The 23,513-nt window shown below is 40.2% G+C and overlaps 1 protein-coding gene across 1 annotated transcript in view; it reads left to right on the plus strand.

Annotated features, from left to right (window-relative positions):
• Positions 1 to 23,513, plus strand: part of TRPC3 (transient receptor potential cation channel subfamily C member 3) — a 77,337-nt gene that overhangs the window by 11,712 nt on the left and 42,112 nt on the right. The window contains exons 2-3 of the mRNA XM_032632672.1: positions 6,188 to 6,959; positions 15,258 to 15,446. Of these exons, the coding sequence (XP_032488563.1) occupies positions 6,188 to 6,959; positions 15,258 to 15,446 (961 nt within the window). The remainder of the gene's footprint in view (positions 1 to 6,187; positions 6,960 to 15,257; positions 15,447 to 23,513) is intronic.

Below are 23,513 nucleotides of genomic sequence, written 5' to 3' on the forward strand. Positions count from 1 at the left end.
GGCTCTCATTGCAGGGTCCACACTACATGGAAGCTGAGGGTGGCTTGAGAAAGCCCAGACCATTCCCTACTGAACCAGGCAGGACTGTTCCAGATCTCTAAATCAAACAAGCAGGGCAAGAATCCCCCTACCCTCAGTGGTTCCTCACCTTACTAAATCCACATCTTGACTTTTACTTCCTTTCTGCTATTTCTTTCTTCTCCCAGGACAGTAAGCACCATTGCTTTGGTGTCAAAAGTGGGAGAATTATCTTGTCTGTGTGACAAGAGCACTCAGCGATCAGGTTCTTTTGGAATTAATTAGAGAAATAAAGGAACTAAGCAAATTCTTCCTCAAGACAATTTCCCTTTTCCCAAATTCTGCTTACAAAACCCCATTTTTCTTGCAAAAAAAAAAAAACACACACGCTAAAAATTACCTTGATCTCTCTATGTGCACTCCTCCTCTAAAATTTATCTTATTTCCACCTAAACTCATGCAACTCTATACTGCATCCCTCCCACACCCCAAGGCTGAAACAAGATGTCCCCGAGTTAACCAGGGTCAAGATCTGGTATTTGGAAAGGCAACATTGAAAAGCACCTTGCTAATTTTTCAAAAAAATACCCTTGATGGTATAGGATATTTTATACCCGTACCCTTTACAGTACAGAAATAAGCAGAATAATATGTTTATAAGACAGTGAAGAACGAATCTGAAGCGCAGGGAGGAGAAGGTTGGTTAGGGATGCGGGGGCAGGCTGTCAGCATCCCTGAAAATCAGCTGGAGGACCTAGTTTGTTTTGGTTTTGGTTTTGGTTTGGTTTTAAGAGAAGTGTGGGGCTTCCCTGGTGGCGCAGTGGTTGAGAGTCCGCCTGCCGATGCAGGGGACACGGGTTCGTGCCCCGGTCCGGGAAGATCCCACATGCCGCGGAGCGGCTGGGCCCGTGAGCCATGGCCGCTGAGCCTGAGCGTCCGGAGCCTGTGCTCTGCAACGGGAGAGGCCACAACAGTGAGAGGCCCGCGTACCACAAAAAAAAAAGAGAAGTGTGATAGTAAAAGCCGATTTTAAGAAGTGCAAGCTGCTGGGGATGTCTGTGGGGATACAAAGAGGACATCAGGAGCAGCACGAACTGCCAGGAAGCATAGGAGTCGGACAGACCCTAGGCTGAATCCCAGTTCTGCATTTTACTCTGTGTATTACCTTGGGCAATTTCCTTTGAGCTGAGTTTTCTTATTTATGAAACAGAAAATAATACCTGCTTCCTAGCAATGTTACAAGAATTAAATATGAGAGCGCATGAGAAACAGACACATATACCAGGAACTCAGTAAAGTTTCGTTGCCTTCCCTTGTGCCATCTCTGCCGGAAAGCTGTTCTAATAATGCAGCCACGATGGGGTAAAGATCTGAAGGATAGCGTTGGCAATGAGAATTGGAAGAAAAGGTCAGGTACAGGAAACATTCCAAAGGAGAAGCTTCAGAACTTTGTGACTGACAGGATCAAGACAGTGAGTCACAGATGACCTTGAAATTGCTAAGCCTGAGTAACTAGCCTGAGATGCAAATGTTAGGAGGGGAGCTGGTTTAAGGGAGAACGTGAGTTGGGGCATTTTAGAGTGACCAGAGGACAGATAGTTGTACATGTGGGAACTGAAGCCAAGTGAGAGGATAGGGCCCAGGAAGAGATTTGAATACTCAGTTGAATAGATATTTATTGAGTATCTACTCCCTGTTGGGCATTGGGTAATGACAAATAAAGCATGACCTTACCATCCAGGAGTGTGGTCAGGGGTGGCCTATATGAGGGGGTATTTATTAATACTCTGTTTTTCAGAAAAGAATTTAGATAACCAAAAAATAGGTTTAAGACACATGGAACACAGGATAACTGATTTTAAATCTATGTCAGAAATGATTTAGGAGAAGGGGAAAGACTGTGCCAGAAACCTGGGTTAGGATACTGATGGTAATTGAGCATTTTTAGATCTAAGCTAAATTCCTGGGTACCCTGGGCCACAGAAAAAGACAAGGGTATACAGTTCATATTATTAGATCAAGGGAAGCAAACTCATCTGGAGAGACAGGCTTCTTGATACACAATTCTAGGATGATTTTAGCACTTGAATCCTCATAAAAGGTACAATAGATACTATAATGGAAAACCTCTTTAACCCTTGAAAGGCAGTTTTGAAGGAAACATAGTAACCCTTTAAAAATATCAATCCTTGGTAAAAGAAAGAGCATGACATTAAATGGTCACTGGTAAAGGCATTTTACAGGCTTCTCATTTACTGTGATTCAGGTGAATAGCGTCCTGAAGATCAAATTTTAAGTGGTAATAAAGGGTAGGGAACCTAAATGAATGTAAGGCTGCTTATCCCTTAGCCTGCACTGCTCAAACATGTTATTCCAACTTTGCTTTTGGCAGGGCCAGTGTGACAAGTGTTTACAGGCCTCTGAGCCTGGGGTCATTGATCCAGGATATCGCCGTTTTTATACTGGAGGTTTCCAGCCTTCAGTGTGTGCGGGAATTGCAAAGGACGCTCATTTAAAATATATATTCCAGGGCCCCACCCCTGAGAGTGATTTAGTGCATCTAGAATGGGGCCCAGAAATCTGAATTTTAACAGGTATTCCAAGTGATCTTGAGGCAGGTGGGCCTCAAGTCACACGGTTAGAAGTCAGATGAGTGGATGGCAAAGTTACGAAAACTGAGGAGCATTGCTTATATTTTTGCCTCTGAATAGAATGGAGCAAAGGATTGCCTTTGGGTGCACAAAAATATTTCTCGGGAAGAACTTTTTATCTGCTTAAGTGTTTGGACAAGTACTAGGAATCCAAAGTTTGTTTCATAAAGCATGAAAACATTTTCTTTTGCCTTAAGATGTATGGTCAGTGTCTTACTCAGCTTGGGCTGTCATGCGTAAGTACCACAGACTGGATGGCTTAAACAACAGAAACATATTTTCTCACAGTTCTGGAAGCCAGAAGTCTGAGGTCATGGTACCAGTATGGTTAGGTTCTGGTCAGGTTCCTGGATTGCAGATGGCTGCCATCTCACTGTGTCCTCACAGGGAGGGGGTGGTGGGAGGGTAGGGAGAGCAAGCTCTCTGTTTTCTCCTCTTACAAGGGCACTGATTCCACCATGAGGGCTCTACACTCATAACCTTATCTAACCCTGATTACCTCCCAAAGACCTCACCTCCACATACCATATTGGAGATTAGGGCTTCAACATATGGATTTGTGGTGGTACAGAGTGCAGTCCATAGCAATCAGATATTACCAGCCATCCATGTCAGCTCTGAAGGAGCTTGCACATTGTGCTTGTAGGGCAACTGATTTAGGTCAGTGGTTCTCCAATGCTTTTACCCAAGAGAAGGCCCTGTCCAATGCACCCTTGCAGTGCTGAATGAGTTGACCCACTGGATGAGGATCTAAAGGTAAGAAAATGTCTGGCAAAATGATTTTAGTGTTAGCATTCCTAAGGTTAGGCATCCTCTCCCATTCACCCTCACTCTTTCCTTATTTCTCATGCCAGAGGAGATGCATTGTCAAGACCAGCCAAGATTGAGGCCATGCTAATGCATTGTGGATGAACTGATTGTGACTCATACCATTTTATCAGTCCAGATTAATGAAGCTTATCTTAATACTGTAAGGAAAGTTAAAAAAGAAAAAAAAAGACACTTCTTATGTGGATTCACCATGAGGACAAGTAGCACTAAGTCAGTACTTTTATTTTGAAATAGCAGTATAACTTGTTCTAACTGAAAAATCTTACTTCACACTTAACTCAGTGTTAGAATCTTTTAAAGACAAAATCAAAATGGCTCATGTCACTTGTGTTGTATAGTACTAAAACCCCACATTTCAGCTCAAATACACAAAACGTAGGTATAGGTTCCAAAAGAAGAAGAGATACTAAGAAAAAAAACTTTAAAATACTAAGAAATGCAAAGAAAAAATTTATGAAAGAATCATTTTCTGGTATTTTCAGATCACTCTCTTTTGGGAGAAAAGGTAGGGTTTTTATGAGTTATTTTCTTTGTAGGTAGCAATCGTTAGATAAAAAGCCCTATTCCATTAAGATGTGACACTTGAATAGTGAGTTTATTTCCCCAAAGATAACCCGTCTGAGATAGACGGGAATTCTGCAGACTTACATATTCTGCATATATATTCTGTAGTCATAAATAATGTCAATATATTATCAATGGTAAGCACAAAATTCATCATTTATACAATATGGAAGTTCTAGCCATTTGAAGAGTACCGGTTTGTAGCTTAATAGTAATATTTAATCTAATGAAGTCAGTACTACTAATGTAATAAGTATGTCAATTTATTACAATGACAGTATTTTTAAGATTTTTAAAAAGACCCTTGTCATAGAGTTTGATCTTGAAACAAAGGTCTCTTCTATGCAGTTCAGTGAATGCTATTTCCCAGTTCTTGTCCACCTAAAAAATCATCATTCTACAAACAAAGATACACACACACAACACAAAAAAACACACACAAAACACACGCCCCCAGCCAGCCTTGCACCTCCTTGTTTCCCACACACACACACCACACACTTTACACACCTCACTCCGCACACTATCCTACACACCACACCTACTAATAATAGTCAAACATATGGCATTTATTTAGCTTCAGAAAGATTATAGTGTAATGGTTATGTATAATGTAGTATGTACCTATATTTAAAAAAATTTGTCAACTAAGGGATTAAGATGTTTTAAAATTTAAACAAATTTTATTTTTAATAAAAATATTCAAACTATGGTTAAAACTATTCAAAATGTGTAAAAGCTGTAAGTGAAAAGTAAGAATCTCCCTTCCCTTGTGCTCCTCAGTTCCACTCCCCAGAGCCCCAGGTATAAATACAATGAAAGGCTTCTTGTATTGCTTTCTAGAAATTCCTACACATAGATACATGTGTGTGTACATATGTGTATATATAAGTATATTCATATAAATGTGTGTGTATATATAAATACTATATTTAATTTTTTAAAGTTGATCACCTGACACTAGTTGAGCTGTTAGAATGGGGGGTCAGTCACAGCACCCTCTGCCCTTGGACAAGTTTACAAGCTTGTCAGGGGACTTCTTTGGTTTCCTTACCTCTGTAGGTTTGCCTGGCCACATTTCCTTGGTCTCTATCTGGGAAACCTCTGCCAGTGGCTTCGGTGCTCCTTTCTTAAATTGGGGCCCACGGAGCTGAGAACTGAGTGGACACTGCTACCCGCCTCTGAGTTCACCTGCTAGAGATGCTCCCTAATGCCCACCTCCAGGCCCCCCACGGAGGACAGTGCCTCTCTAGTTAGTTTTCAACCCCTGACTATGTGAATGCTATTTTGTCAATGGTCGTTGCTTTATTCATAAAGTAATACTAGTGATTTTTAAACCATAAATCATACCATATCCTTTTAGTTCAAAGAGGTAACTATATAATATTGGTAATTAAACAACTCATTACAAAGACACAGTTATTTTCAAAAAAATAAATCTAGATTGATATTCTCATTTTATAATTGCTAAATCTTGTCTGTGTTATTGAAAAAAATGAATCTTGTAAGTTTTTTGGAGGGGTGGGGGAGTGGAGTGGGATACCCTTAAGAGAAAATAAAATAGCAAATCTAAGATCCTGAAAGATAATACTTGGCCTAAATACTGGGCTTTGTGTGTGTCAATGATTTTATTTAGTTAAAAATATGCAGTGACTTGAGAGGATTGTTCTGGCCTAATTCTTGAAAATTTTAATTTCTTTAGCCTTCAAGCCTAGTGCTTTGGTGCCAGGTACCTGCTCGCCCCTATTTTCAAGGCTTTTAAGAGCAGTAGTAAGGTTATTTCCACAAGGTATGATGAGTCCCATCTTTGCCAGGGTCGCAAGGGAGAAGCAGGGTGTCTGGAAATCGTTTATATTATTATTCCTTGTGAATGTCATTTTCTACGGAACAGGAACTCTTGTTCTGAAGGGCTTCCGGCCCCTCTCTGAGTTCTAGCACCCCGTGTTAGGTACAGGTGTAAATTTCAGGCGGGTGTCAGCAACGGACCTGTCTGTCCTCGGGCCACAGATGTGCGCGGTGGCTGCTGTGTACTCCAGAAATGGCCCGACATCTGGGAGGAAGCAATATGCCCTAATATTATACATCTGGGTTTTTTTTTCCTTCTTCTTGCTGTTGCTGATTAGGTCAATGGAGGAAAGCCCTTCCCTGAGGCGCAAGACAGTGATGCGCGAGAAGGGCCGGCGCCAGGCTGTCCGGGGCCCGGCCTTCATGTTCAACGATCGGGGCACCAGCCTCACCGCCGAGGAGGAGCGCTTCCTCGACGCCGCCGAGTACGGCAACATCCCTGTGGTGCGCAAGATGCTGGAGGAGTCCAGGACGCTGAACGTCAACTGCGTGGACTACATGGGCCAGAACGCGCTGCAGCTGGCGGTGGGCAATGAGCACCTGGAGGTGACTGAGCTGCTGCTCAAGAAGGAGAACCTGGCGCGCATCGGCGACGCCCTGCTGCTCGCCATCAGCAAGGGCTACGTGCGCATCGTGGAGGCCATCCTCAACCACCCGGGTTTCGCGGCCAGCAAGCGCCTCACCCTGAGCCCCTGTGAGCAGGAGCTGCAGGACGACGACTTCTACGCCTACGACGAGGACGGCACGCGCTTCTCCCCCGACATCACCCCCATCATCCTGGCGGCGCACTGCCAGAAGTACGAGGTGGTGCACATGCTGCTGATGAAGGGCGCCAGGATCGAGCGGCCGCACGACTATTTCTGCAAGTGCGGGGACTGCACGGAGAAGCAGAGGCACGACTCCTTCAGCCACTCGCGCTCGAGGATCAATGCCTACAAAGGGCTGGCCAGCCCAGCGTATCTGTCCTTGTCCAGCGAGGACCCCGTGCTCACCGCCCTGGAGCTCAGCAACGAGCTGGCCAAGCTGGCCAACATAGAGAAGGAGTTCAAGGTAAGCTGTGCGCTCCACCCCGGCTGCCCTGCGCGCTCTTCCGCTTCCAGGCTGCCACCAGGCGCCTGCCGTAGTTTGCTCCCGAATCAGTCTCGCCCAAAGGATTTAAAACCACGAGGGACTGGGAGCGTCGTTCAGAAACGACCTGATGATTTTCCTTTCTCACCACGGAGCTGTGATAAATTCGCTCTGAGAAAAAAAAAAAAAAAAAAAAAAAAAATTCGCTCTGAGGATGGGTATATACTAGATCAGAGAGCTGTAATTACGATGCTGCTCTGTGTTCTGGATAAGCGTTAAGTAGTACACAAGACTTCTCTTTTGTTGAAGGAGGGATGTGGTGTGATCGTCTCCCTTCCAAATTCTTCCTCTTTTGTAGTTGATTGTATGGTGGCACCCAATATAGAAAATATAGAAATAGTATTCGTTTTGCATGCACTGTTTATTGGCCCAGACATTTGTATATCACTTTTTAAAAATTTTTATTTTATTTAAATTTATTTTATTTTTGGCTGCATTGGGTCTTTGTTGCCATGCGTGGGCTTTTCTCTAGTTGCGGCAGGCGGGGGCTACTCTTCGCTGTGGTGTGCGGGTTTCTCATTGCGGTGGCTTCTCTTGTTGCGGAGCACGGGCTCTAGGCGCACGGGCTCCAGTAGTTGTGGCACACGGGCTTAGTTGCTTCGCGGCATGTGGGATCTTCCCGAACCAGGGCTCGAACCCGTGTCCCCTGCATTGGCAGGTGAATTCTTAACCACTGCGCCACCAGGGAAGCCCTTTGTATATCTCTTTAGACTGAAAGTCAAAAGGCTAATAAAAAATTTTAAATGAATGACTAAAGTCATTTTATTTGTGACAAAAACGGCTGTACCTGAAATCCACAAGTGAAATCCACAGCATTCAAAATGGTGAGCCATAGACATGAAGTCAACCCAGAAATAATAAGGACAGCAGATTGATTTGCTTTAATAGATTTTTTTGTTTTTTTATGAGTGAACTTTTTTTCTGGACATCATCTCCAGTCAAGCAGAATTACTTTTTTTTTATAAAATCTATGCATTAATAGTGGAACATTTTTAAAATTTAATTGTTACAGTCTGCCGTGCATTTTGGATGGTTCTACCTATTAAATCTGGGGCAAAAGGAGATTTCGTAGATCGGGTCCAAGTCAGACTGTTTTTCAGCAGGTTATTGCCTCCCGTTATCCACCTAAGAGGATGATTCTAGGCATAGGTTCCTTGAATTATTTTCTGTAATTTAGTGTTGTGGTATCAGATCACAGAAAAAGTGATGATTCTGCTTTTCAGATATTATTGCAGTTTTTCACACTTAGGTGTGAGCTACACAAATGTGACTAGCAATATAATTCAAGGTAAGTAGTTGAAATAAAATGGTAGGAAAGTTTTGTGTGTGGGGGGGTTCCCTTTTGTATGTGCCAAATTCCCTCTACATCCATCAACACACATCTTGTCCTTCTGGAGATCTGGCCTTAGTATAATTTTATTTGTTATTCCATTGCATTCTTTTCTAATATAAAAGCTACACATATTTATTGTAAAAATTTTGGAAAATGTGGGAAAATAAAAAGAAGAAAATAAATATCACTGATATCTACTCCCGTTGAAAAGATTCATTATGTGGTATTTGAAAAGATTTATTTCCTTGTACCTAAAATGAATTATTTTTTGACAGAACTCATGTAGAGCAAATTTAAAACTTCAAATTCTGTTTGAAGAGAATAGAAAAGCATTCAAAGTCTAAATGTCACTTTATTTCAACAAAGTAATAAAAACTATAATTCTACATTTGTTAATTCACTATTCCAAGTGTCACTCAAACCTTGTTTTTAAGCGTTTTGCTTGATATATACTGAAAGTCTGTAGAAGAGGTTCTACAAAAGGGAATGTTCTAGATTATGTTTTTTGTTTTTTATTAGCTATTTATTGGAGTATAATTGCTTCACAATACTTTGTTAGTTTCTGTTGCACAACAAAGCAAATCAGCCATATGCATACACATATCCCCATGTCCCCTTCCTCTTGAGCCTACCTCCCACCCTCCCTATCCCACCCCTCTAGGTCATCAAAAAGCACCAAGCCGATCTCCCTATGCTATTTTGCTGCTTCCCACCAGCCAACTATTTTACATTCGGTAGTGTATATATGTCAGTGCCACTCTCACTTTGCCCCAGCTTCGCCCTCCTACCCCATGTCATCAAGTCCATTCTCTATGTCTACCTCTTTATTCCTGCCCTGCAACTAGGTTCATCAGTACCTTTTTTTTTTTTTTTTTAGATTCCATATATATGCATTAGCATACGGTATTTGTTTTTCTATTTCTGACTTACTTCACTCTGTATGACAGACTCTATGTCCATCCACCTTACTACAAATGACCCAGTTTCGTTCCTTTTTATGGCTGAGTAATATTCCATTGTATATATGTGCCACATCTTCTTTATCCATGCATCTGTCGATGGACATATAGGTTGGTTCCATGTCCTGGCTATTGTAAATAGTGCTGCAGTGAACATTGTGGTGCATGTCTCTTTTTGAATTACGGTTTTCTCAGGGTATATGCCCAGTCGTGGGATTGCTGGGTCATATGGTAGTTCTATTTTTAGTTTTTTAAGGAACCTCCCTACTGTTTTCCATAGTGGTTGTATCAATTCACATTCCCACCAACAGTGTAGGAGGGTTCCCTTTTTACCACATCCTTTCCAGCATTTATTGTTTCTAGATTTTTTGATAATGGCCATTCTGACTGGTGTGAGGTGATACTACATTGTAGTTTTGATTTGCATTTCTCTAATAATTAGTGATGTTGAGCATGTTTTCATGTGTCTCTTGGACATCTGTATGTCTTCCTTGGTGAAATGTCTATGTAGGTCTTCTGCCTTTTTTTTTTTTTTTTAAAGAAGATGTTGGGGGTAGGAGTTTAGTAACTTATTTATTTTTGCTGTGTTGGGTCTTTGTTTCTGTGCGAGGGCTTTCTCTAGTTGTGGGAAGCGGGGGGCCACTCTTCATCGCGGTGCACAGGCCTCTCACTATCGCGACCTCTCTTGTTGCGGAGCACAGGCTCCAGACACGCAGGCTCAGTAGCTGTGGCTCATGGGCCTAGTTGCTCCTCTGCATGTGGGATCCTCCCAGACCAGGGCTCGAACCCATGTCCCCTGCATTAGCAGGCGGATTCTCAACCACTGCGCCACCAGGGAAGCCCTCTTCTGCCCATTTTTTAACTGGATTGTTTGGGTTTTTTTTTTTTATATTGAGCTCCATGAGCTGTTTGTATATTTTGGAGATTAATCCTTTGTCTGTTGTTTCATTTGCAAATATTTTCTCTCATTCTGAGGGTTGTCCTTTTGTCTTGTTTATGGTTTCCTTTGCTGTGCAAAAGCTTTTAAGTTTCATTAGGTCCCATTTGTTTATTTTCGTTTTTATTTCTGTTACTCTAGGAGGTGGATCAAAAAAGATCTTGCTGTGGTTTATGTCAAAGAGTGTTTTTCCTATGTTTTCCGCTAAAAGTTTTATAGTGTCTGGTCTTACATTTAAGTCTTTAATCCATTTGGAGTTTATTTTTGTGTATGGTGTTAGGTAGTGTTCTAATTTCATTCTTTTACATGTAGCTGTCCGGTTTTCCCAGCACCACTTATTGAAGAGGCTCTCTTTCCTCCATGTATGTTCTTGCCTCCTTTGTTGTAAATTAGGTGCCCATATGTGCGTGGGTTTATCTGTGGGCTTTCTATCCTGTACCATTGATATATATTTCTGTTTCTGTGCCAGTACCATACTGTCTTGATTACTGTAGCTTTGTGGTTGGATTATGTTTTAATAATTTCCGAAAGATGGTGATGTATGCAATTCTGTCCAGAGAAGTAGTCTCAGTGAAGCAATGTTAAGAAAATTTATTCATAGTTTTCCCCTTGAAGCCAGCTAAACCCATATTGATAATACTTGGAATCTCCTTTACCCTGACATAAAGAGTCACCTTTGATAACCTTTCAAAGGTGGGAAACTATTATAAGTGAAGAGGCAAAAAGAGGAGAAAACACAGCTGAGTTTAAGAAGGCATCCATAAAGCTGCCAAATATCTAAGGGTACGCAAAAATCATCTAAATCTCACACTTCCTTTTTCTGAATTATATGGAAAGCAGTTGTGTAGCATAACCATCTCTGAGCCAAAATACAGACACTTCTTTGGAAGTTACAGTCTCTGAGGACTACAGGTCTCTCTCCCCTGACTAAATGTTCCTTTTCTTTCCCATTCTCACTACTCCTTGTTATTCTTTTCTTATCTGCCTTCCTTTCACCTCTTTGCCTTCTCATCCCACACTCATGTCCACCTGTCAGGGCTTTCGACAGACAGAGAAAATAGTGCTTTCACAGCACTGACCCAGAGACTCGGAGCTCTGAAAGGGCAGGAAGTGAAGCTTATTTCTGTGGCAGGGTCACTTAATTTGCCCTATTCCATGGTGTTCACTATATTCTTTCCATAGAGGCTTTGAGCTCAAAGTACTGGCCTTGAAATGGAAAAAAAAAAAAAAAAGACAACATGTTCCCTAGTGAAAAACACTTGATTTTTTTTCCGTTTCAGACACATATGACTATTTTATCTTATCAATGGCCTGTAAGATCCAGTATCTCATCCCTCAAACTGCCATCACTTAGATGCTTCACGGAAGGTTCTCAGCCACCGTGCAGTTTTCAAAGTTCCTTTAAGAGTGCGGGAGGCATGGTGCCGAAAACATGTGAAGGTCATTACCCCAAGGGTTGAACATTCTAGGATATAGATATAGATAGATTAATGGAGGACAGCTTGGTGACAGGTTATTAAAGAAGTATTTTCGATGTGCAAATGCTATCTGAAGCTATTTTGAGAAACAGAATATTGGACAGGATGGATTCCTTGTCTAATCCTTCAAATGTCAGTGGCAAGGAAGCTGGTCATTTATTAGCTGAAATTTACTAATTTCCTAATTCTGAATCAATGATGCACTTTTTTTGCAAAAAAAAAAAAGCCATTTGTTTTCTCCATGCCTCAAGTTTCCCCTCTTTAAAGCAGAAAAACAATTTCAACTTATATCACAGTAGGACTGTAAGGAAGAGGAAAATGAATGTAATCCAAAAGCAAGATAGCATTTTATAGCAGGAAAATACTCTAGGAATCATCTGACTATACACACCTCTCATTCTACAAATGATAAAACAAATACTGTAGCCAAGGTCCCATCTGCTAAGCCTAGATTTGGGTGCCTTGGGTCCCAGTCCTAGCTATTCTATGTAACATGCTGTACCTGGTAACACTGAAGCAGTTCTATAGTATTTGATGTGTACCAAGCACACTCAAAGCATTTAATCCTCATAGTAGGAATATTAGATAGGCTTATTCTCATCAGAGAGGCTAAGTAACTTCTATAAGATCACACAGTGGTAGAAGCAGTAAGCGGTAGAAGCAGTGTTTGAACCTAGGAAGTCTGGTTTCAGATTTATCCTTTTAATCACTACACTATCCTGCCTCTTTTATTATTAGGGAAAGGATCTGACAGGACCATGCCGCTTAGAGTTGAATTTCAATTTTCCTGTTAAGGATAAAAATGGATTAGAATGATGATTAAAGCATACACATTAAAAACCTGGTGAAACCTGTAGACAGGTTGTGATGAGGCGCAAGCTTCGTTGTTCTTCCTCTGGCTTGAGCAGTTCTTCCAGGTTTTGAGTTCCTGCTCTGTAAAGTGGGCTGCAGATCCATCTGGTAACTTTGTGGAAGGCCATGGTAATGGAAAAGCGGCACAGTGAAGATGATCAAGCAAAACTAAATTAAGACAGCATCATTAGAAAATTCAGAGCAGATAAACGGTCTGAGTTGTGAAGCAACATGAGACAGGACCTCATGGCAGAACGGACAGAGTCAGCTCATGATGCAATTCAGACTTCAGATAGTTCCTTTTGCAGCTGAGGAAAGGCCGTCTTTAGTGGTGCTCTCCATCTTTCCCTGAGAGCTCTGCATATATTGGCAAATGGTGTCCCACAACCCCAGGAGAAGAAATCGCTATTACCTCCAGCTCTGATTATTTTCTGTACTTGGATAGCAGACTTCTTCCAGCAGGAAATGTTTAAATTGTTATGAAAACAGTGTTGTCCTTGCAACTTGGTTACCTGTTTTTTGCTTCTTGACTGATCTTTTAGTGGATATGAAAAAGCCACAAAGCTTTCCTTAAGATCGGATAATTTTACAGATTATAATTTTTTAAAATAATGAGATATTATTCAGGTATTACTGCAAAATTGGTTCCTATCTCTTCTTCAAGAATAGAAAATAGTCTCTTTTATTTCTGATCAATGGAGGATTGGCCATCCTGTGTTGCACCAAATCTTACAGAACAGTCTGAACTGACGAGTAACATGAGGAAATTTCATCTAAAAAATTGTATTAAAAGGGGAGCTTTATATGGAAACAGACATGGATAACACTTCTTCTGGATGCTATAATAAAATATTTCATTAGTCTTTCAGGAATGGAAGGCAGATGGATATTTAACTGACACTCTGCATAGAAACCAGAGACTGAACATTTTATTAATTTTATCAGTTGCATGGTACCAACTTGAATGGAAACCAAAGATTGAAGTTTTTATTTATTTTATCTGTTCCCTTATGAGAGGAAAAGGATTAACTGCAACTGTTCTTTATCTGGATTTCTGATATCTGAAATGGAAACTATTCTAGTCTGTGTAGACTTTAAACAGTCTCTCCTCTTCTTGTTTATTTTAGTTGGTGACATGATTTTTGCCCATCAAATCAAGTTAATTAATCATTTAAGGGGAAAAAAATTGAAATTCTTTGTACATCATTTTTAAAGTATGATTTTTGGAAGCCCAGAAATTCTGCTGTGCTAAATGTTACTGAGTTATTAGACATATACAGTATCTCAGGACATGTTGGAATGAGGGATTCTATTTTCCTCAAGTGCACCAAATTAGATTATCATCTGATTAATTTTCTTAATGGGCTAAAATTTTAGTGAAAGCCGTAGAAGTGGAGCTGGGGGTTGCAAAAGTAAGGCCCTTTCCCAAGAGATGGCCATTGATACCTAGACTGGAATCAATGGGCTAGAAATAGAGCTCCATTCAGTAAGTAACAGGGAATGCTGACAGCTGACTTCCTCATACCAGTCCATGGCACTATATAAATATGCTAGTGAAATTAAAGATTCACAGATTATTTTTAGCAAGGTGTTCGTTCCAGTAGCCTGAAAATTTTTCTCTCAGGTATTGATATTCTGCAACCTTTGAGAATTCAGTTACATATAATCAGACATTTCTCTCTCTCTAGAAGCTCTGCAGGACATTATAATGTGCCCTTCAGACAAACAAGAAAAAATACCCTCCATGTTGGTACCTATCCTTCTCTTTGCCTTCACTATGAACCATCATTCTCAAACATAAATGTGTTATCAGGAACACCTGGAGAGTGTGTTAACACGGATTGTGGGCCCTCAACGTCAGTTTCTACTCAGGACACCTGGGGTGGGACCTGAGAATTTACACTTCTAACACATGTCCAGGTGCTACTGAGGCTGCTGGTCTGAGGACTACAATTTGAGAAGCACTGTCTCCAATGAAGCAATGGATAGTAAACCAGACAGGTTATTTTCATACATAGTCAATCTTCTATGCCAAATTGCCACTTAATTTAAAGAACTTTCATCGTAGAAATGGTTTTGTTTGAGCTTTAAGAAAACTGTTGTTCATCTGTACAAGAAAGATTCTTTTGATTCTTTAGTCTTTCAGCATTAGCATTTAGCCAACATCTCTTAATATAACTCAATCACTGACATGCATGCCATTTTCAGAACTGTCTCCTATGGTTGTACAGGTTGTAGAAGGTACTGGCTAAGGAGGTAGGTGGGAGCAAGTCCAGCCGGTATCGAACTGAACAAAACTTGCATCCAGGGCTTCCCTGGTGTCACAGTGGTTGAGAGTCTGCCTGCCGATGCAGGGGACACGGGTTCGTGTCCCGGTCCGGGAAGATCCCACATGCCGCGGAGTGGCTAGGCCTGTGAGCCATGGCCGCTGAGCCTGCGCGTCCGGAGCCTGTGCTCCGCAACGGGAGAGGCCACAACAGTGAGAGGCCCGCATACCGCCAAAAAAACCCCCAAACAAACAGAAAAATCTTGCATCCACCTGGGGGCTGCAACTTCCTACCCAGAGGTAGGGAGACTTTTTCTAATTCACAAAACCCCTAAACACTTTCCACTGAATTAAAGCACATTCTCTGCATTAAACTCTAAACCTCTTGGTCTTAGAATGACTATCGCAAGCTCTCCATGCAATGCAAAGACTTCGTAGTGGGTGTGCTGGATCTTTGCCGAGACTCGGAAGAGGTAGAAGCCATTCTGAATGGAGATCTGGAATCGGCAGAGCCTCTGGAGATGCACAGGCATAAAGCTTCACTGAGTCGTGTCAAACTTGCCATTAAGTATGAAGTCAAAAAGGTGAGTGGCCTACTTTCATCCAGCTCCATATTAGAATAAACATGTACTATCAACTATGCCATAATCCCAGGAAAGATTTTAAAATAATAGCAGTAATAGATGTTATTGATAAGAAGATTTATTTCACTTCATGAAAGAGATTAAATGAAGTATCATGGTAAAGTTGTGAGTCAAGTATCTAGCTCCGATCCTTTCCACTTTTTATCCATTTTTGGACCTTGGATAAGTCATAAAACTTCTTTAAATTTCTTTTTCCTCATATAAAAGGAGAATAATACCTCTTATCTGTCTCAGGGTCTTGGTGGGATTTCAGTGGATTAAGATATGCAAAAGAGCTTTGTAAACTGCTCATTAAAATGCATTTAATGATAATAAAATCTATTACTTGTAAACATTTTTGTAAGGCACTGTTACTTACATTCGCATGTTAATCTTGCAATAAGCCTTTGTTATTATCCATTTCACCTATAAAATAGGTGCTCGATGATGAGATTTCTATTCTATAAGGAAACCGAGGTTCACCAAGCTTAAATGACGTGCCTAAGATCACACAAGCTATGGAATTTTATGCAGTTGCCAAAAAAAAAAATTATGATTACTTTTTTACTCTGGTTACTGCAGACAGAACAGTTATGTATTATGTGTTTGCTACTTGTATGGGCCTTTGAAATAATTCATGTCAATTGTAGTTAGGACGTTTCACTTATAATAAAAATCTCAGTTATCCCGAATCTAATCGCTTATACATATTTTATATAACTTAAATTTTTGCACTTTAAATCACAAAGAAGTAAGCTGTTGTCGGGGAAAGATCTGGTTTCATGAACTGGTCAATCTATGGAATCTTCTCTCCTTCCTGCAGTGTGACATGGTGCAGAGGAGGGCAGGCCCTGGAGCCAACTTGCAAGGGTTCAAGTCCTGACTTGTCTTCTGTGCATGACAGGGCAAGTCACTTGATCAGTCTAAACCTCATTCCGCTCGCTGGTAGTGGGGACAACTACTGTTTCGGTTGTTTTAAGGATTACGTGAGCTAATGCAAGTAAAGTAATTAGCACAGGCATAGTACATGGTGATTGCTCAATAAGTGTTAGCTAATCACATTTCTGCATTTGAAAATTCATTCTCAGAATGATGGCTCTTAAACAAGTTCAGTTCTTAGTCATCAACGACATTTCATGTTTATTGTGCTGGTTCTGGTTCTTAGTGGTAGACCATAGCCAATTTAAACAGAAAATAATTCAGTTAAGGATATTAGGAGGCTCACAGAATCATTGGGAGAGGTGGAGGAACAAGCTTATCTAAGCTGTGCTTGCAGAAAGCTTGCCCAGAACCAGGCCCAGAACTGACCTGGTAAGGGAGTTTCTGTGGCCCAAACAGAACAATTCTGCCTCTGCTGCAGATGACCAGCTCCCCACCAACAGAAAGGATGTGCTGAGTGCTGAGTGCTGCCTCGTATAAAAAGCCTCTTCCAAATCAGAGGTATGCACATAGGCCTCTGACCCGTGGAACCTAGGCCAAAGTTTGCACCCTGGTAGCAAATGAGGATGGGGGAATCTCTCTGTGTGTGTGTGTGTGTGTGTGTGTGTGTGTGTGTGTTTCTATGTGTGTACACACACACATACACAGTTCTACCACAGTGTAGAAAACTTCCGCATTGTAACGTTCACAAGATTACAGCCAGCCATTAATGACAGATCTCCCCTCTACTTAATAAGATAGTGAAATGTGAAGATTCTCAGTAAATGCTGAGGTAAAATAACTTTTCAAGGAAGTGTCAGTTACAAGGTAAATGAATTGGATTAACTGCCCTCCTCTCAGAGTATTCTTGCTAGTTGAAGTTTTGCTGTATTGAAAGAAAAAGATAGTTTTGCATAAGATTGATATTGAACTGTTTTTAGAAAACTGTCTGGACATTTATTCACATATCTTGCAATGGGCATCTCTCCTCTTTAGCACCTGAGAGGAGAGAATTGATTTCAGTTGTCACTGGTTCTTTATCATTGCTTTGAAAGTGTCGTATTAGCAGAGACAGCTCATCTACAGATGCGCTTCTGTGAACCAAACTGTCTTGCAGAGTGAATGTCTTCTTGCATGTTGATTTTAAATAAATTGATGTGTAGGTTACAATGTATGAGGTGTCAATTAATAATAATTTGCTATCCGTCAACTGTCAGGAAACAGCAACAACAAAAATGTATTCGGAACTGAAAGGAGATTTAGGACTTTGCAGGTATTTCTGGTTTTGTCTGTTTTATGCTATAAAAGGAATATCAGTTAAAATATTTGATTTGGAATCTTCACCCAATAACTGTATATAAGAACTTTATTCTGGAATGCCTCCCCCAAAAGCCCTAGTTCCTCTTTCTTTCTCTCCAAGGCTTCCTTCATTCTTCACTCAATACTCACCCATTTCCATCTAGCAAGGATCAAAAATACCCCCACCCACTTCTGCTGCTTCCTTTTTCCATCATCTCATTTCTAGTCCCCAAGAAAAATAACCTCTTGGGTTATAATGATTCATGAACCCTACCCACTGTGACACTGAAGTAGCCCATAGCTATATGCATGGCATTGGGATTTCAAAATCCTTTATATGTTATGGAATCACCCCCCAATAATATAATAAACTTGTATATGTTCAAATCAACCCATAATTCCACCAAGGAAACCAATTTGATTAATGTTAATTTGTTTAGGTCCCATAAGAAACTCAGGATGTCTCTTCTGCCATCTGCCCAAGATCTACCCCCAACTCTGATTCTGAGTCTGTTGGGTTCTTTCTGGGCTCAGGTCTTCCCTAGGAATAACCATGAGTTCACCTTAGGCCTTAGAGGCTCAATGACAGTTAATGAAGAAAATGAAAATATGAAAGATCTGAATAGGAGAGGTCTGAACATGAATTTAATGTTTATGTGGGAAAGGATTTTTTAATATAAAAGCAGTAGAAGAGATAAAAAACAAAAATATAAATTGTTTGACCACATGCAACTTAAAACCTCTGTACATCAAAAAGATCATAAACGAAAAAGGTGAAGGGCAAACTGGGAATGTTTTTTTCTGTACTATAACTTACAGAGGATTGATATTCTTAATATCCAAAGTACACAAACAAATTTATAGGAAAAATTTCCAGAGCCCTGTAGAAAAATAAGCAAAAGGCTTGGATAGGTAATTCACAGAAAAGAAAATTCAAATGGCTAACAAACATATTTTAAAATTTCAAACCCTCTAGTAATAAAATAAATGCATGCTAACATACAGATACCATCTCCTCTCACTCAAATTATTAAAGAATAAAAAATTACAATTCTCAGTGCTGTTGTTGAAATGAGCAATCATACACTGCTAGTGGGGAACAAACAATAATGTATCTTCTATCAGGGAGTGGATGTTGAAGCTTATTCATCCCAGATTCACTTCTGAGGGGTCTTTAAGGTAAATAATAAAACTGGAAAGATAGTCAATGTTATTACCGTTTGTAGAGTTACCCACATTATTCTACAAAAGAGAATGGAATAGAGTGGAGGGTGAAATTGGGTTTTTTGAAAATAAGTACAAGAAAATTAAATTTCAGGCAAACCATTCATTATTTTCCAATTAGAATAATGGACTATTTGCCCTCCAAAAAGTCCTGAGCTCTATTTATGACTGCACCTCTATCTTCTCTGACTTGAGGATGAATATCAATCCACTCCCCCCATAGAAGTAACGGGAGTCCTACCTATCTCAAGTGAGCTTTCTCTATTGTAAGAAAGCCCCTGACAGAGATAAAAGATACTAGCACTGGATGGATCATCAAATCTGGAAAACCGAGCTCTTGAGAAAGAGGAAATCCTTTCCCGAGTTCTTCCTCCTTGCTCTATTTCCTCCAGAGAGAGATTAGGTTTAACCGTAGAAAGATATCTAGAAACGAGACATGCAGCAATATAGACACATAAAATTATCCACTGTGTAGGCAGAAAGTGTGAAAACAAAAGCCCAGAAAGTGAGCAGTACAATGAAAGAGTGGTAAATCCACTGCAGAGACTTTGGCGTGCATGTGGCAGCCGGCACGGGAAGGGGTCCTGCACTGTAGGGCTTCTGCCATGTTTGTGCTCAGGCACCTGAAAGGTAACAGTCGGTTAGCTCTTGGTAACAGCATTTTGCACTCAGTGGGTTTGAAATCCAGAAAACGTGTACAATGTAAGTTTTCAGGGGTTTTAAAAAGAATGCTTTTTTATTGAAGTAGAGTTGATTTACAATGTTGTACCAGTTTCTGCTGTGCAGCACAGTGGAGTTTTCAGTTTATATTTCACAATTCAAAGAACTTTAAAAAGAAGATGAATGATCTAGTTTTTATTCACAAGAATATTTTCTTTTAAATATTGTAAACTGTGGCTCCAGCAATGTCATTAAAAACAAAAACAGAGTGTTCCTACCATGTTTTTGTACAACAGTACTCCCATGAAGATAGTTCTTGGAAAAGCTAATTTGATAAAAAGACAGTGTAATTTTTTTAGGTTGAAATTTATCAGCTGCCCTGATTGGTGGTTCAGTTTACAATCTGTCAGTCATTTGGTAGGGAGTCAAGTTTGTTCTCTATGCTCCAGTCATTTTGTTCCATTGAAAGACTGAGATTTTCTTGTGTGTCAAGCATTTTCCCTTTATATCAGAAAACCTCAAATAAGGGTACTATTATCTGTAATGGTTTCAATTTGTTGGTCCACTGAAGTTAAGAAACAGCATACAAATTTTATCCAGCTGGCTGTGACTGGTGTGGCAGCATAAGGACATTTTTTAGGAGGTAAATCAGTTTTAAGAGATAAAGGTTACTGCCCTATTTTGAAGTCATTGAGAAGAGCAAAACTCAGCTCCTAGAAGGATCAGCTCTTTTGCCCTCACTTGCTACTATTATACTGGTTTTATTTTCTTTTTTAAAATGTTCCTTATGTACTTGTATTAGGATTTTAAATCATTGGAGGAAAATATCTATTTGTGTTTGCTTTCCGTGGATTAAATGCCATATGGTGCCGTATTGTGATCTCAGTTAAGAAGAGGGTAGAATTAATGGTATAGGAGATATACCTGTTAGGTTGAATCTTAAAGTGTAACAAGTGAAGTGCAAACACCATGATTTTGGCTAGTATTTAACATATATTAAGTGTCTGCACCGTATTGTACAAGTCACACCAGGTCAAAGATTGATCATTGCATAATGCCATATGGAAAGGATTGATTTCCACCAAGTCTTTGAGGGCCTTGTAAACTTTATACAGTATAATTAATCCAATAAAGCATTTAAAGATTCAAATTTAAAGATTAGCTCAAGGAGGAAGAGCAAGAAGACGGAGCCATACTACAACATTAATATTTCTGTACTCAAGAGTTTAAAACCTAAGAAAGGCTGGACAACCACAAAAGGGAAATTTGTCCATCAATTTCACAGGGACACGTGTCCAAGTATCTCTTAACTTCATGTGGATTTTCTGTTTTACAGAAACACTTGGCCTATAAGCAAGTGCATGTTGGCTTCCCAAGTGGTAATCTGATCTGATGACAGTGTATGCTCTACCTGTAGATTTCTCTGAATGCAACATTCCCATTCCTAAGCTGAGCCTAGCTGGAGTCACAGGACTGCCTTTTAGTTACATCTCTCCAACTTCCCACAAATGCAGATCCTCCAAACACCAAGACATTTGGACCAACTTTCAAATTAAGAGTATTTTAAATGCTGATTATTTATCTTGGCAAGCATATGGAATCCAAGTCTCCATTATAATAACTTCTTCACATTTATGTAGAGCTTACTGTGTGCTCTAGAACAGGGACCACTTATCACTTACTGCAATACTGATGTTCCCGTTTTGGTTTTCTTGTACCAAATACCTAACACCTGCCTGGCGTGTAGGAGGGGCTTATGACATTTTGAAGAATGAATGAATGAATGAGACAGACGTTTAAGAACCGTAGAACGGGGACTTCCCCGGTGGTGCAGTGGATAAGAATCCGTCTGCCAATGTGGGGGACACAGGTTGGATCCCTGGTCCGGGAAGATCCCACATGCCGCAGAGCAACTAAGCCTGTGTGCCACAACTACTGAGCCTGTGCTCTAGAGCCCGTGAGCCACAACTACTGAGCCTGCGTGCTGCAACTACTGAAGCCTGCGTGCCTAGAGCCCGAGCATCACAACAGAGTAGCCCCTGCTAGCTGCAACTAGAGAAAGCCCGCACACAGCAATGAAGACCCAATGCAGCCAAAAATAAATAAAATTAAATCTTAAAAAAAAAAAAGAAGAAGAACCGTAGAGGGGATGAAGATTCTTAACACAAAAGGAGGGGTGAAGCAGAAAGATATTGATCCAATAGAGTACAGGGGCAGAAGTGGAAGTTTGGAGAAATTCTCAGTAAGACTCCTAGGAAATTGTTACATAGACCCCAGGAAGCCTTCAACCTTGATTTTATTTCATCATGAGTTCAAATAATGACTGCATTGATCTTGAAATACTGTTTTCAAAAATCAGAACTTTGGAAGAGTGACAGAATCTTGAATTTGGAAAGAAGATCTAATGTATACTTAGCCACTAGCAATGACCCATGAGCCTCAGGACCTGGGATTTTTATAACTAAATTAAAAGGAACTTACAAGATAAAATATGCTTTTTCACATTGAAATCATCGAGCAAGAAAAAAATAGCATCTTCCTTTTAGTACTTTCAATCTCCCAAATCCTACTGTTCATTTCCTTTGTATTATTGGGAAAAAATTCAGTTAAGTATTTCAAACCTGATATTTGTAAACTCATCCTCACCACCTCTGTCAATGGATTGTCAAGTTTTCCTTGTACACAGTGGTGGCAGCTGTCATAGCAAAGTCAGTGGACTTCCCAGAGGGTGGGTGCACACTGGGGGAAAGAGTGAGAATTTGAGGGAAACTGTGCCTCTACCGCCCAACCTGGGAGATGAGGTTTTATTTTTGTTTTTCCTTTTGTTTTTTAAAAAAAATTAGAACAGCTGATGGTAAACTCTACACCACTAAGTGGAATCCTGTTCATTTCCTTGAAGAAATACGTAAGCTATTGATAAATAGCCAGGTAACTTGAGGAATTGCCTAGAGTTACTACGAAGCATTCAGCTCATTAACTAGAACTTGATTAAAGTTGAACCCTTTGCTTAGTGGGAACTGCGGCTGCTTCCTTTGCCTCTCAGAATTTGCAAAAACATTTCATGGGTACTTCCTAGCAGGTTCTTTGTTGTTTATAGCATTTTATAGAAGACAGTTATACCTTGATTTTTGTGTTGCTAAGCACTCTTTTTTAAAAATATGTTGACACTCATCACTGATTTGTGAATGACCCTGAATAATTCCCAAGCTTGGGCAAAGTGCAGCTGGCCGTTCAAAGAAAGGCATATCCAGCTGCAGATAGGCACCTTTTGACGTAGGGGCCTTTTCACATGGGCCTGACTACAAATATATTCTGCCACCTTAATGAAGACAGGACCTTAATGAAATCCCAGTCCTTCTATATAGATGTAGGCAGATGACTTAGCAAAATCAGATGGCAAAAACAAAATAAAATAATAAAATAAAATAGCAGGGCTAAAATAAGTATAATTTGCTCATGTTTTTCCTGATTAGAGCTGTAATTATAAAAGAATTGATAGAGATAAATGTTTGTGTTTTTTTCACCTGTGATAGAGGAAGCAAAAAAAGAGTACAGATTACTAAAATAGGATGGACATGATATTTGATGCCAATTCCTGGAAGCAGAGCAAACGTGGATCAAGCATAACACTTGGAGGTTCATTGAGTTTTTGCAAATCTTTTGCATATTTGCTATGGTAGGGCATACATCCACATGGGACATATCATGTATATATTTTTCGTAGATGTATCATTTTAGGAGTTGCTCATGAAACAGTAACATTTCTCTTTTAGCTATAGTATCCAGTAAACCAAATAACTATTTTCTTTTCCATTTTGAACTGAATGCAAGTAAGCTGACAGACAGCAACATGGGACACGTTTCTGCAAAGGAAAGCGTATGTCACCCAGATTCCAGAGAGGAGTCTGTAAATACAGAGAGAAAGAA

This window comes from Phocoena sinus, chromosome 5, assembly GCF_008692025.1.
Source record: "Phocoena sinus isolate mPhoSin1 chromosome 5, mPhoSin1.pri, whole genome shotgun sequence".
NCBI lineage: Eukaryota > Metazoa > Chordata > Mammalia > Artiodactyla > Phocoenidae > Phocoena > Phocoena sinus.